The sequence below is a fragment of the Poromitra crassiceps genome (genome assembly GCF_964638095.1).
Source record: "Poromitra crassiceps genome assembly, chromosome: 2".
In the NCBI taxonomy this organism is placed as follows: domain Eukaryota; kingdom Metazoa; phylum Chordata; class Actinopteri; order Beryciformes; family Melamphaidae; genus Poromitra; species Poromitra crassiceps.
Window position 1 is genome coordinate 49328765 of NC_139624.1, and position 15835 is coordinate 49344599.

The window sequence follows — 15835 nt, forward strand, 5'->3', positions numbered from 1 at the left end:
CAAGTGTCCGTTCTGTCTGTTGTGCTGCATGAAAAGATGAGACATGTGAGGGAAAGTGCATGAGGATTACCTATGATTCCCAAGTTCCTCAGATGTGACATTCATTTTAAATAAACATTCATTACCCGTAAGTAAAAGGACAAATTCCTGTTTAAATGCATAGAAAAGGCTATATTTCTATTTTCTAGGGATGCATGTGCCCGTGTTGTGGGTGGAGGATAAACCGAATGTAATGGTTTGAAATTGAATTTGGTCGTTATTGCATTTAATGTGACTACATTTAAATGAATTCATTCACTAGACTCTCAAATTCTTGAAATTCAATTATTAACATACCAGAATGACATTAACATATAATGACCAAATGAGTTTTTGTAGTGTTAGATTCCATTTTCAATTCAGTTACAACATTGCTGAAAGAGAACACAACTTCTGCTCTTAACACATTGACTGCCAGCCGTTTTTTTTTGCTGTAGGTAGCTTCTGCCAAGCCGTTTTTTGAGGATTCTGGCTCATTTTACAAGAGCCGAGGATTCGTTTCAGCTTGGACTTTGTGAACATACAATATCTCAAAAGTACTAATAGAATGTGTACTTTCTCTGTCTAAAAGAGTTAGTTTGTAGAGTTAGTAGTTATGTAAGCATTAGCAGTTGAATACAGCATGGTTTTAGCGTCAGAAAAAATATTCAGAGATAAACGGCTTTTTGTGAAATTGGATAGAACAGTCACTTTAACCATTCATTTTTGGCTCTCTCTCTCTCTCTCTCCCTCCCCCTCTCGCTCTCTCTCTCTCTCTCCCTCCCTCTCGCTCTCCCTCCCTCTCTCTCTCTCTCTCTCTCTCTCTCTCTCCCTCCCCCTCTCGCTCTCCCTCCCTCTCTCTCTCTCTCCCTCCCTCTCGGGAGGGAGACGCACTAGGTTTAATCCTAGTGAGAGGGGGAGAGGGAGAGAGAGAGAGAGAGGGAGGGAGGGAGAGAGAGCGAGAGAGAGAGAGAGAGAGAGGGAGAGAGCGAGAGGGAGAGTTGCTTCAACTCCTCCCTCCGTGGGCGTTCTTCTTGGCTGCAGCGCCGTGTAACAAGCACTTTCCTACCTGTGCAAATTCACTTTCTCATACTCTCGACCTCTCAAATAAATTTCTGAATAGAAATTAAATTACTCTAAATTAGAGCGAAAAAGAAACAAAAAAGAATGGGTTGAAAATCCCATTCTAAAAGCCTTTTATGGCTGTTTCCAATTCCAATTTTGCAAGGCAAAATGGCCTGCTGCTTGTCACCAGCCTCACTGCCCCGCTGCCGCTGTGCCTGGCTGTGCCTGTCTGCGTGGCCGCTCCCCGAGGAAGCCCGGCTGGACTCGCCCACCTCCCGGAGCCCTGGCCGAGAGCTCCGATGAAGCCCCTGCGACTCTGGTCATATTTACGCTGCGTGCCTCAAAGTGTGCTCCATCCGCAATCCACGATGCAAGTTTGCAATCCCGCACCGCACCGAAAACGAAAGCGCCTCCGCCAATCCATTTTCATGAGAATGGAAATGGATCACACTGCTTTTTGCTTGCCTTCCTACTTCCTTGTCGCCACTTAGTGGGTCGGTGGAATGGGTTGTACACGTTGTACACGTCCAATACTTATATAAGATATGTAAAAGGGTTAGATGCACAACCCCCCGTTAAAAAAAAAAAATCGATGCCAAGAACGTGTTTACACGTTGTTGGCAGTCAACAGCTGGATTCTGAAAACGTGTTTACACGTTGTTGGCAGTGAATGTGTTAAAAATCACCATTGTTAAAGTCGAAGTGAACCAGAGGCGAATGCAATAGAGCGAGCGTCGGAGACTCAAACAAATCTTGTCTGAGATGACAGGGTTGAGAGGCGGACCATAATTATATGGTGTTGATGATTTGATTTGACAATTCTGGGGACTGGCTTTGGCATTGGCCAATCCTGGCGTGTTCCACCCCCAAATCGAGTGTGATTCATCGTGTTGTCGTGCTACGCGAGTGGGATCCGCAGAGTACCAGGCAGCCAGCTGCTTCATGCGGAACGAGCGGACAATCCGATGCATGGGTGCTGCCCGCCCGCCTGGAATCTCCGAGGGGCGACCCCTGACAACCAGGCTTTCAGTCGCGCGCCATTATCGCTATTGCGGTAAATACAATATTCCTGGAATGCAAGTTTTAACGAGCCAGTTACATTTCTTTGCATTCTTAGACAGTACCGTTTTTGTTTTTTGTTCATGTTCATGGGATAGGAATTCTGCCATTTTCTCCTTCATTTGGAAGAGAAAATTATCCTGAAATGAAGATTTGATTGACAGCTGCCATGTCGTGATATGATTGGTTGAAATGTGGTAGGAATTTGATAGTACTAGGTGACGTCAGCAAACTGTAGATTACGGTACTGTTATGAATGAAATCTTGAAAAATGAACTTTTGATGTGAAAAAGTGTGGAAAACTAAAGAAATTAGATTTTTGTGATTTTTTTTTTGTTGCATACATTATTAAATAGGTGCACTGCATACCCAGGTATTTGAACTAAAAGAAAAGAAAAGTCATTTTTGGGTTCAGCTCGACTTTAACATCACAGTGAACGGGCTCTGTTTCTCCTCTGACAGACAGCTGAGCGAGGAGCGACCTCACGTCATGGTCAACCAGTTTCCCTGTGAGAGTATCCTCACGGTGAAGGACTGCCTGGCCGCCGTAAGCCGGAGAGCCAGGGGCGCCCGGGGGGCCCACTGGCTGCCAAAGACGTTCAACCTCCAGACAGAACTGCCCCAGTTTATCAGACATTACCAGCAGAGACAAGAGAGGTTTGAGTCTGCTGTTTTGTTTCTTTGTTTTTGTTTGTTTAATCATCAGTGAAGTTTTCGTGTTAATACCGTTTCCTTTATTGCTGTGGCTGGTGTGTTTTGATGAAATATTATTAAAAACATATTAACATGTTGCAAAATGAATCGCCATGGCATGTGATAGTTACTTACTTTCAAACAGGCAAGATGTTACCCAAGCAAGTGTGTGGAACAAAATGCATTTTGGGTGCATAATGCAAGTGCTGGCCTGTGTCAGCCACCTCAAGGTTGTGTTCCAGGCAGGATCTGGATTATCAGAGAGGCTGTTGAGCAGACAAAATTTACTGTAGGTAGAAGGTACGTTTAACAGGAAAATGGTTTTGGTTGATAACTTTCTTTGTGCTGAGCATCCGGGTAGTCTAGCGGTAGATTCCCTGCCTACCAACACGAGGGTCACGTACAGGTTCACGCCCCCGTGTTACCTCCGGTTTGGTCGGGCGCCCATACAGCCACGATTGGCTGTGTCTGCGGGTGGGAAGCCAGATTAAGGGCATGTGTTAATTGACAACTATTTTGATAATCGTTTTGAGTAATTTTCTAAGGAGAAAGTCCAAATTCTCCAAATCCCGCTTCTAAAATGTGAATAGTTTCTGGTTTCTTTACTCCTCTATGTGAGTAAATTGAATATCTTTGGGTTGTGGACAAAACAAGAGATTTGAGGACGTCATCTTGGGTTTTGGGAAACACTGACTGACATTTTTCACCATTTTCTGACATTGTATTGACCAAACAACTTAATCGAGAAAATAATCGACAGATAATGAAAATAATCGTTAGTTGCAGCCCTAAATTTATGTCCCTCCTGTCCGGCAAAAGAGAGTTAATTAACTAAAGCATTCAAGATTGATATTTGTTAACGGAGAGCATGTTGTATCTGCAGTTTAAACCAGAGAAAAGCTGTGGAAACACCAAATAAGGAGTTCCTTATGGAAGCGAGTGAGGCCTTGAACCAGGCCTACTTGCTATAACACACAGAAGGTTAATAAAGTGCACTGCATCTAGCTCTGCTATAATAATGCTGTAGTTGTCGAATAATAGTATAATTGCTTCCCCAATTACATTCACGTAAGGGACACACTCATGCATGTGACTGTGTTGAGTAAGAAATGAAAAAGTACCACTACCAAACAACATTGTTCACTTGTGCAACCTTTAACCCATATTTACATATTCAACACCTTTAAGACCCTCAATAATACGAAGTCTGTTTCACCATTGAAAGATTAGTAGCTTCAGCTCTTATCACCAAAATAACATCCTGTGTGTTTCCCACAGAACTGTGGCTCTGGAATGTGCAGGACCCCGAAACTCAAGATAACACTGACCAAATGGCCTTGGCAATATAGATAGTATTTGATCAGCGTCATCACGGTCGCTGCGGCCATGTTGTTAATGTCGACATAGCGCCGCAGCTCTCAACTAGGCGTTATTTCGAATCCCACATAGGTTACGCCAAAACCACGCCCTGTGCCCGCCTACGCAGCAGTCAAGCGCCGGGATTGGCCAGGAGCAAGTCTTTTGTCTTCTTTTGACAGCTGGAATCTCCCACACCACAAACACTGCACGGCACGCAGCCCAGCGATTTCATGAACCAACTGAATTGCTCTTGATAGCGGACATTGAAATTAATTATTAGTGTATTAACGCTAATGAAAAACGTAACACACAAGCTTTTAACACATTTCCCACACACCACAAACACTGTGCCCAGCCCAGCGATTTTATTAACCAAATTGCTCTTGATAGCGGACATTGAAAATAAATTACTGTAATAACGCCAATGAAAATGTAACACAAGCTTAACACACAATCGATTTTTAAACATTTATTTCAAAACATCGTAAAATTCAGGCCTTTAGCCAAAGCTTCAATAACAGAGCTCAGCTGACAGTTTAACCTGCAAATGAAAAATATAAAATGAAAAATACAATAGGCTACAGCACATAGGCCTAGCTTCCCCCCCCCCCCAGTCCAGCCGTTTGTTCCAGGCCAGTGAAGTCCCAACAATCTACAAAAACATGCAATTATATAAAATCATAGATAAAAAGTTGAATCATACACAATAAATAAAACCAAAAGTAAAGGGTTAGCCTTCCCAATGGCCAAGGGCAGCATCTGTTATTCTGGCCTCATAATAAGCACTGAGGCGGGTGGTCAGAAAGTCAAATAACATTAAAATACATTGTATGCTTTGGTGTAGGAGTTTGTCTTTCAATATCTTCATTGCAGCCTCGCTTGGGGTTGTTGCTTCTCACAGGAATGGTGTCCCTGTAACAGAGAGCCCAACATGAGCCTGAGCGCCTGGCCAATCCCGGCGCTTGACTGCTGCGTAGGCGGGCACAGGGCGTGGTTTTGGCATAACCTATGTGGGATTCGAAATAACGCCTCAACTAGTGACAGCCTATGTGAGCTATGTATGCCAGCTCCTCACAGCAAACTCTGTTCACCTCTTTTTTCTTTTGTTTATTACAGGCATTAATGGCAGCATACAAACAACAATCCTGGGCTTTTTATTGCTGTCATCGCCATCGCTATTTTGTAATAGACCTTAACGCAACAGAAATGACAATAAGGCTGTTACTAGTTGTCAGCTGCAGCGCTGTGCGTGCAGGACGGTATGTCAACAATATGACCGCGGCGAGATGATGATGATGCTGATTGAATACTATCTATAACTTTCACTCTTCAAAGTGATAACACGGCAATTGTTATTCCTTGCTCACTCTTGTTGATCTGACCTTGTACTTTTTAATGAAGAGCTTAATTATTACATATTCCATCTGCATTCAAATAATCAGAAATATGCCTCCCAACCTGTTAGATTTCCACTCTCTCAGCCTGAGTTTTCCCCACAGTTGCGATACAATGTTCACATATGATCATAGCATGAAGTCATCATTCTGTTTTCAGTCATCAAGTTTCTTGCATTTTAAATTAGCCTAGGGCTAGGGCTAGGCTACATATGCTGTGATGCATGACATCAGATGTTTCATGCTAAATGTCATAAGTATGTGTATCTGTCCCGATGCAAATACGTAAACGATAAATAACAATTCTCTCCATGTTCCAGAAGGACACACGCAGAATGGCCTCTGGTTTTTTATTTTAAGTTGCCAACAAACAAAAAATATTTTGTGTGTGTGTGTGTGTGTGTGTGTGTGTGTGTGTGTGTGTGTGTGTTTTTCAGGGGAGAGGATAACCACTGGATCTGTAAACCCTGGAACCTGGCCCGTGGACTGGACACACACATCACTAACAACCTGGACTACATCATCAGACAGAGGGAGAGCACACCAAAGGTACACACAAAACACACACACAAAACTTTCTCTAGTGACTTATTATATAAAGTGTTTACATGCATCAGGATCCAGTTGCTTGTCACAATAAATAAGACTGGTTTGACGACTTATTTGAGGGAATGTAATAATTTTATCTATCACATCCGCTATTTCTGTTGCTCTTTGAGCAACTCTGGATATTTATCAACGAGATTTTTGCCAAGCTGGACCTGATTAGTAATTTGCTCCGTTCGCCTGCAGCTTTGAAACATTACAGACGGGTGTCAAGCTGTCAGCAACAAGGCTGGGAGGATTACACCGGAAGAAGCACCCATAGGCATCATGGCAGCTAGAAATAAGGTGGATACAGTAGGGACTATGCCATCTTGGCCACCAAATGCAAGTTAGCAAAATGTAAATGCAATGCAATTTGTTAAAATAAAAAAAAATAAAAGAAGAATACAGCGTTAAAAATGTGTGATAGACAACCTTTAGCGCACGTTGTTGAGCAGCACCAGTATCCCACCCCACCTGGGTCCCGGGTAGGCTACTAAGTCTGCATAGATACTCAAACAAAGCGAGGAAAACTCCCGGGAAAAACTCCTCAAAGGGGAGGGGGGACCCCCTTTTCTCTGCTCCCCAAACCCAGAACAACAGCTTATCTGCTTCTTATGTGTCTTTGTCTTTTGTTTTCTCTCTCCCTTGTTTTTATTTTTGCCTGAATGGTGTGAGGTGTGTGAATTCCTGGCTAATCTGGTGGAACACCTATGTTAAATATTTGACAGTCATGTTACGCATTCACTTATGCAGTGTTGTGCGTCAAGTTGCACAGCTGCACAGTGAAATATAAGCCTGTGTTGCACTTGTGACCATGTGTGTCATAATTCCCTGGCCTTTTGCCTACATGAACAGCCGCTTGAAGACAAACAAACCTATTTCTAATTTGATCGCATGACCAGATCAGAATCAGAATTATTTCATTCGGCCATAGTATTTTTGCACATACAAGGAAATTGGTGTAGTTGAAGCACATATTATATGAGACATAAACAACACAATGACACTATAAATATGCCTAAATTTAAACATTATGCAAGATATGGGCAGAGTATTTACAGCCAAGTGTGGCAGAGTGCAAAGTGGCAGGTACAAGTACAAAGTTGGCATAAGTACAGTTGTCAGAGATGGCAATTTTAGCAAACTATATACACGGTGCAGAGTAGTAACAGGTTGTATTCACAGGTTATATGCATGAATTGCATTGTATTGCACATGTTAGCGGTATAGGGAGGTGGGAGGTGCAACATCAGTGCAGGAGCACAATGTTTGTAAGTAAAATTTCACTTTTCAAAAGGAGAAGGAAAATGTCAAAGAAACCGCCTGATTCCTTCATTCAATACATCTCTTTATTGAATAGACAAAGCATCAGAAAAAACATCTTTCTGCAGCAAGATGGAGAGTTCCAATAGCCAGACTGGATCTAAAATGAACTGCGTTACAATGTACAGTAATCCTGTCTTATAGTGTGCAGTGACGTAGCATAGCATGATCTAAACATCTCCAATTACAGTAGTTCAGCTTGCATTTCCAAACATGGTAATGTTATGATTATACACACAGACACAGCAACCATATGTCCTTAAATGTAGCATGGAATCCTTTAGTATGTGTGAGTGTGCTCATCTGGAGAGGGGAGCCTATACGAGAGGAGAGAGGAGTGCTGGGCTCCTCGGCTGTGTGTGTGCGCGTGTTTGAGAGAGTGGTCATTTTTGGCAGCTGCGCTGTGTGTGTGTGTGTGTGTGTGTGTCAGAATGGGAGCTTGGGGAGAGGAAGAAAACAGGTATGCAACAGTGTTTATGTTTGTGTGTGCACACATGGAGCAGATAGAGGGAGTTAGAGAGAAAAGAGAGTGTTCTCCATTTTGGACTTTACATGCTGCATGTGTGTGCTTAATGAACAATGGATTAAAATATACTACACAAGGGGGGCAGGGGGCTTGTTTGTGAGCCTCACAGCCATGAGAGAGATGGGAATTATGAAATGATGCCTAATATGTTTTAGTCAATACCAGAATGAGGGGCGGCACCGGTGACAAACAGTAACGCTGTCAAGTTTATTTGTGTAGCCCCCTAATTCACAAGCATGTCTCAGAGGGCTTTACAGAGAAGGTAGGTAGTTATTTTATTAATCCCAGAGGGAAAATTCCTTTGTAGCAGCAATACAGCACACAAGCAATAAAATAGGAATAGAAATAAGAGAATATGTCTAGCTAAGCACTATCAATAAACAGGATTGAACAATATATTATTATTCTCCCCCCTCTCCCCTGAAGATGTCCTTACACTTGTGAGGTCCAACCATGCCACCTCCTGCCCCCTTGATCCCATCCCCTCCTCTTCTCCAAACCATCTCCACTGATATAGCTCCTTTCCTCACTATCCTCATCAACTCCTCTCTGTCCTCTGGTCTTGTTCCGGCTCCTCTTAAAGGATGGGTTTTCCGTGGGGAATATGAATATATATTAAATCTCACGCCCCTAAGGTTTTCGAATCCGTTGAAATTTTTGAAATTGGAGGTTTACTCACAGAGATATCAACCGAAATCCACTCTGTGTGTGGGGGGGGGTGGTGGGGGGGAGGTGCGGGTGCGGGGACTCGAAATACTACATTTCCCACAATGCACTGGGCTCGCGTGGCCTTCGTTTTTATGCCCACCCCTCAGGCATTTGGCTGATATCAAACTCCAGTAGGTGGCGGTAATGCACATATATGTTTGCCAACCGCCATAAAACTCAAAGAAGAAGAAGAAGAAGGCTTCGACAATAATATATGGAGAGAAGAAGAAATAAATCGAAAATAAATCGAAAATAAATTGCCTCCAAATTGCACCACATTTAAACTGAAGTATATATGTCGGGAGATGTCTTCATAAAAAAAAATTCATGCATTTTAAGGCATTTTCGTAGGAGTTACGCGCATCTGATGTTGTAACTATTTTCTGTAAAAATGTGTAAAAACGGGTACATTGCTCAGCGTTGATTTCGTTACTTCAACCCACCTACTACTAGATGTAAAATTTGACGAGCTTTCCAATGCCGCCAGTCCCGTGTCGATTAGTGCTTCCGTTCCCGAGATAATGGTCTCTTTGCAAGGAACTATGGGAAGCTAATATTAGCTACAGCAGGCTAGGCGGTTGGAAAGATGGCTGCCTTTTGGTTTTTGTCAAGGCCTCTGAAGGGGCGTGGAGGACCTCTAGAGGCGGGACCATGGCCAACAACAGTTGTAGTTCATAGGTGCACGACTTCCGCAAGGCGGACTTAGGCCAGATGACGCGAAACGCGTCGGCTGGCCCAAAAAATATGTGAGAGATGCTTGATATCTCTGGGAGTGAAGCTCCAATTTCAAGAATTTCAACGGATTCGAAAACCTTAGGGGCGTGAGATTTAATATATATTCATATTCCCCATGGAAAACCCATCCTTTAAGACTGCTAGAGTCTAGAGTAGAGCTAGATCTATCACCGGACAGTGAAACGTTGCCTTTAAGATACGTTGTAACAACAAAACAACACGTGGATCTGAATTTCCTCCTAGCGTTAATGCTATCACAGTTACCCACATACCCATGTCAAGAGACTGTAGGTTAGCAAGCAACAGGCAGGAAGTTAGGCATAGCTGTGCCAAGCTATTGCAGGAAGTTGAATTTTCGATTCCAAGAAACATTAAACTAGAGGGCCACTGTCGTGGTTAATTAATGAAAATACACTTAACACGTTGACTGCCACTGACGTATATATACGTTAAAAAAAATCCAGCGGTTCACTGCCATTGACGTATTAATACGTCAAAAAAATCGTTTTTTTTTTTTTGACGGTGCTACGTGGATCAATGCCCCCCGCGTCTCCTATGGAGATATTGGAAGTATTGAATGTGTATAATCTATTTTACCGACCAGCTAGGTGGCGACGGTCCTCTCCCGACAGAGATAAAGTCAACCAAAAGCAGCCGCCTCCCGCGGCTGCTTCCTCCATTCTCAAGGAAATGGCTTGGCGATTTTACAGTCAGAAACGAACGAGCCTCATTCTCATACTGTAGGCGGGGACGCTTTCGCGCTGCTGCGGTGGGGGGTTCCAGAAATGGACTGTGTGGGCAGCATAAAGCCTAGAGTCGCACGGGGCTTCATCGGGGCTCTCAAACCCAAGAGACGAGTGAGACCTATCCACACTCGCTGCCAGGGAGGGAGGCTGCTCAAACTCGCTGCCAGGGAGGGAGGCTGCTGAAACTCCCAGCAGCAGAGCACTCGCTTGTGACAAACGCAGGCTGAAAGCCACTAGACACGCCCACGGAGGGAGGAGTTGAAGGAGAGGGCGTTCGGAACTATATTGTTTGGATGTCTGATCTCTCACTGATGCCAAAAATAAATGGTTAAAGTCACTGTTCTGCCTGTTTGATTGAATTTCACAAAACTGCGATTATCTCAGCTTTCACTCTCAGACGCTAAAACCATGCTGTACTCAACGGCTAATATCTACATAACTACTAACTCTACAAACTAACTCTTTTAGACAGAGAAAGCACACATTCTATTAGTACTTTTGTGAACTTTGTGTTGACAAACTCCAAGCAGAAAAGAATCCTCGGCTCTTGTAAAATGAGCCAGAATCCTCAAAAAAACGGCTTGGCAAAAGCTACCTACAGCAAAAAAAAAACGGCTGGCAGTCAATGTGTTAATCAATGACAACACAGACGCAGGCTATTGGGGAAATGATCTGAACATTTACTTAGAATTAAGGCGCTTATATAGTACATCACTTTGGGACAAACGCGCACAGAGCAAACACCCATCAAGATCCATTGTTACAGCCATAGTCGGCCTGGCCATCGGGAGCACCGGGACAAATCCCGGTGGGCTGGTGGGCCGCTTGACCAGGCAAAAGTATATATATATATATATATATATTTTTTTTAAGACAGTGAACCCCAGCGGCCCACTTTGGGAATGCTTTTTTTTTTTTATTATTAGATATTCCTCTAAATCTGGCTTCAAACGACCAACATTTTAGAAAAACAGCCCAAAATTTTGGCTGCGAGCTAAGGTTACCGTAAAAAAAAATTGTTGCCCCTTCCGAATTTTGGCTTGTTCTTGTGTTTGTGCGTCGATGGGGTGGGGGTTGCGGAGTATCCGCGCCGCGTGCTGGTTGAGGTGGGCTGGTCTGGGTAAAAAAGTCCAGGGCCCGATCCTGGTTACAGCCCTGAACTGTTTCCTGGACTGTTTCCTCTAGATAAGTTTAAAGTCGAGCTGAACCCAAAAATGACTTTTTTTTATTTTAGTTCAAATACCTGGGTATTCAGTGCACCTATTTGATAATGTATGCCAAAAGAAATCACAAAAATCTAATTTATTTAGTTTTTCACACTTTTTGACACCAAAAGTTCATTTTTCAAGATTTCATTCATAACAGTAATGTCACATTGCACTATCAAATTTCTACCCCATTTCAACCAATCATATCACGACATGGCAGCTGTCAATCAATCTTCATTTCAGGAGAATGTTCTCCTCCAAATTAAGGAGAAAATGGTGCCTAGTGTCTGTAACCTGGCAGAATTTCTAGCCCATAATCTAATAACTTGGCCAATTGTATGTAACATACAAAATAAAGCAAACGGCAATGTCTAAGAATGCAAAGACATGTAACTGACTCGTTAAACTCGCATTCCAGGATAACGTTGGTGTAAGGGGTCTCCCCTCGGAGATTCCAGACGGGCAGGCAGCACTCATGCATTGGATTGTCCGCTCCGCTCCACACAGAAGCATCTGGCTGCCTGGTAGTCTGCGGATCCCACTCGCGTAGCACCACAACACGCTGAATCCCACTCGATTTGTGGGCGGAACACGCCATGATTGGCCAATGCCAAATCCAGTCCCCAGAATTGTCAAATCAAATCATCGACACACTATTATGGCCTGCCTCTCAACCCTGTCATCTCAGACAAGATTTGTTTTCAGACTCTGAAACGTCTGACCCTCGCGCTACATACTTGTTGGGTTCATTTAGTCTTTAATGACCATGTTTTCTCAACCACTGTTAATGTCTTCTAAGCACACTAGGATTTTGGGAATAATTTTGATATTTTATGAAGGATTTAATACTATACTATACAATACTATATCTTTCTATACCACTCGGTAGAGCGCATACCTCCGCCACAGCGTGTTAGGTGGATCAGGGTGGGAATTTCGTTGTTTTAGGGGCAAGGCCATTTGGCCTTCCGCATCACATATTTTTTTAGGGAACAAGGCCACATGCCAAGGCACAAAGGCCATTGCTCAATTGACATCGTGAAGAGCGATTCTTCTGAAATGTGTGTTAAAATGAGCAAATTACACATCCTTAGTTTGAATAGGGCAGGTTACATTAAACTGAGACCACTGATGCGTTTAAAGCAACTGACAGCAGCAGGCTGTTAGCAGGGCTCTGCCAAGGTGGCCTGAGGGATCTCAGGGCATCACGGCCAGAGGGAGGGGCAACGGAGGCCATGGCCTCCGTGTAATTCCCACCCTGACGTGGATGCATTTGGAACTTTTTGTGATTGGCTACCCCCATTGCCACACCTCCTTTTAGCCAGTGGGTGTCGCAAGTTTTTCTATATATCTCTCTATTTTATTGAATTTTCTGATATGTACAAACAAGTATATAACACATATAAGACAATAAACAGAGGGAAAGGCTGTCACTCTAAAAAAAACTATACAGATATATGACTATATATACAGCTCTGGAAAGAATTAAGAGACCACTACAAAATCCCCCCCACCTTTCCCGCTCTCCGTCTGTCTCTCTCTCTGCCTTGGTCTGATCACGCTCCCTCTCTCTCTCCCAAAATGTGGGACATCTTCTCAATTAGCGGGACATGTGAAAAATCATGAAAATGCTGTGCAGTCCCGCACAAAGCGAGACATCTGGTCACCCTACTTGAAGCTGAACTTCCTCCTTTCTGCTCACAGAGGTTTGTTTCTGCTTGCCATCAACGTTACTGCAACATCGCTTCCTGATTTCCCAAACTAGGGCGGACCAAGGCTCAAACATCACAGAAAGTGCATGAGTTAATCGCGCGTCAAAAAAAACAGGCAGAACAGTCACTTTAACCATTTATTTTTGGCATCAGTGAGACATCAGACATCTGAACAATAGTTGTTTTCAATAATAGAGGAATAATACAATAATAAAATAAATAAATGTCAAAATAAATACAAAACAAGAGCAGACCACAGGTCACTCAGCTTTTTTTTTTTTATAGGTTTTTTTTTTTTTTATAGGTTTTTCGGTTCGTGATCAAACCGGTTTGGGCTCGTACACCGAATCCAGAACTGCTCCAAAATGTAATGGGTACTTCCTTGGCCCATGTTACACCCATCCACAAAGTTACATGAAAATCGGCAGGTACTTTTTATGTATTCCTGCTAGCTAGCAAACAATCAAACAAAGAGCATCAAAAACAAAACCTCCCTGGCAGGTTTTTTTTTTTTTACGACCCATGCCTACTCAGCGCCACTGAGTAGTTCTCCATCGAGTGGTACACCTCATAGCAGTGAGCCCTGTGTAATGGGACCTCACATTTGATACAATAGTAGCGTGTCTCGCTTCTAACATCATTCCTTGCACAAACCCTACACCTCTTCGTTGGGGCATCTTTTTTGGGTGTGGCTGGTATGATGACCATTACATGGCCCGCTAGTTTGACCTGCAGCCTGCTTTGAGGGTCCAGGTATGGTGCCCGGGGAATGGTTGCAGGTTGGTCACTGCCCCCCCCCCCCCCACCTCCTCCACCATCCCCCCCGCCACCCCCCACCTCCGCTGAAAGCGGTTGCGAGACATGGTTCTGCTGAAGTGGGGGGTAGCAATCAGTTCATTTGTGGACCAGTACATGGACAGTTCAGGCTTCTTGACGATCCCAGTGAGGAAGTATAGTCCCAAGAAGCTCTTGATTTCTGCCACTGTAGTGTCCTTCCACTTCCCAAGCCTTGAATGTGGCAGAGCCTCACTGACCTGACTGATGCACTGCTGGGCATACAGGTTAGTTTGTTCTACAATGTCCTGGAGCAGCTCATCGTTCAGGAAGATCTGGAAGAAGTCCACTGGTTGAGCAGCACCACCACTATGAGGACCCGGTTCTGCTGTGAAGGGGATGTGGGTTGGCTCCCAGTCAAGGTCACACCACTCAGGAGGACCTGCAGGCTGAGGACGTTTCCCACTTCCAGCTCCACTGCCACAATCTGCAAATTATAGAAATACATAATTACCATAAAATAGTGTTTTTTATATGTGTGGTACTGAATTCTGGAGTTCTAGAATTTCTGGAATTCTGGCTGGAACCTGTGATGTGAAAATAAACCTGATTCTGAAGTGTGATCTTACCCATTTTCCTGGCACCAGAGGCTGTGGCACCAGATGCTGTACCGCTACAGGTGGCTACAGGCTCATCTTCAGAGTCTGAAATTCAGTAAAATGAATTGACTGACTGCTGGCTTTTGTACAGTCATAGTAATTACATTTACACAAGTTACACAAGTCATCTCAAACATCGTCTTACCACTGCTCTGTGGAGCTTCGCTCCTGGACGGGGCCCATTCTTCTCCAGAATCCTCCGCGTCTGGGGAAGACGTGAGGTCACTCGACTCACTCAGCCCAGCAGCCGCAGCCGCGACATGCATGGGCTCACCCCGTTCATCATCCGAGACCTCGGAATCGGTCTCCGGCACAAGCTCATTTCGGACGGAAAAGAAATCGAGCAATGATCTCTGATCCGCCGATCGCTTGCGTTTGGCCGAAGACCGCTTGCGTTTGGCCGGCATGGCACAAACACGCACCCACTCCCAACTAAACTGAAATAAAACAACTACTGCTACGACTAGATCAAACTGAACTGAAATAAGGCTAATCTACCGGCTACCAACTCGATCAAACTGAACTAGAATAAACGCTAAATACTAAAATGAACTGACGCTAACGCTAACGCTAAATGAGCTAAGCTAACTACAATGAACACTAACTGTAACTACGTGCTAACTAACTATCTAAACTAAAGATCTACTATAAAGACTATACTAAACACTACTACTGTACTAACAACTAACAAACTAAATCAACTACGCTAACCAACTCGCTCTAAATCTGACTATAAATTGCTGAATTTCTCTATCTATAAATCGCTATGTAATGCTATGTCTCTCAAATCTCACCAACCTACTATAAACCCACCCCGAACAAAGGATCCCGCCTTCCTTATATACAAATCTTTGTTAGAGTACTTCCGGAGCAGCGGGAGAGGTCGGATCCACATTCACCTATTGCCCAAGGGCGCCAGCTAGTGGAAACCCCTGAAAAAACAGCTTGACGAGATAATCTCGTCGACGGCAGTCAACCATTGGATTTATTTTGACGAGATATCTCGTCCACGGCAGTGAACGTGTTAAAAGGAATTTGCATTAACTCGTTATTATCGCGTCAACTTTGACAGCCCTAATATATATATGTGTGTGTGTGTATATTATATGTGTGTGTGTATATATATGTATAGAGAGAGAGAGATTTCTCATTTTCTTCCCAATTTGTACTTGGCCAATTCCCCCTGCTGTCCCAGCCGTTGCTACACACCCTCTGCCGATGTGGGGAGAGACGTGGACTAGCACATGCTTCCTTCGATACATGCGCAA

General features: G+C 43.7%; 1 protein-coding gene across 2 annotated transcripts in view; it reads left to right on the forward strand.

Annotated features, from left to right (window-relative positions):
- The window catches only part of ttll12 (tubulin tyrosine ligase-like family, member 12), a 136704-nt gene that overhangs the window by 84376 nt on the left and 36493 nt on the right, over positions 1-15835 (forward strand). For both annotated transcript variants that reach the window (XM_083653744.1, XM_083653745.1), the window contains exons 8-9: positions 2605-2799; positions 6026-6137. In XM_083653744.1, coding sequence (XP_083509870.1) covers positions 2605-2799; positions 6026-6137 — 307 coding nt within the window. The remainder of the gene's footprint in view (positions 1-2604; positions 2800-6025; positions 6138-15835) is intronic.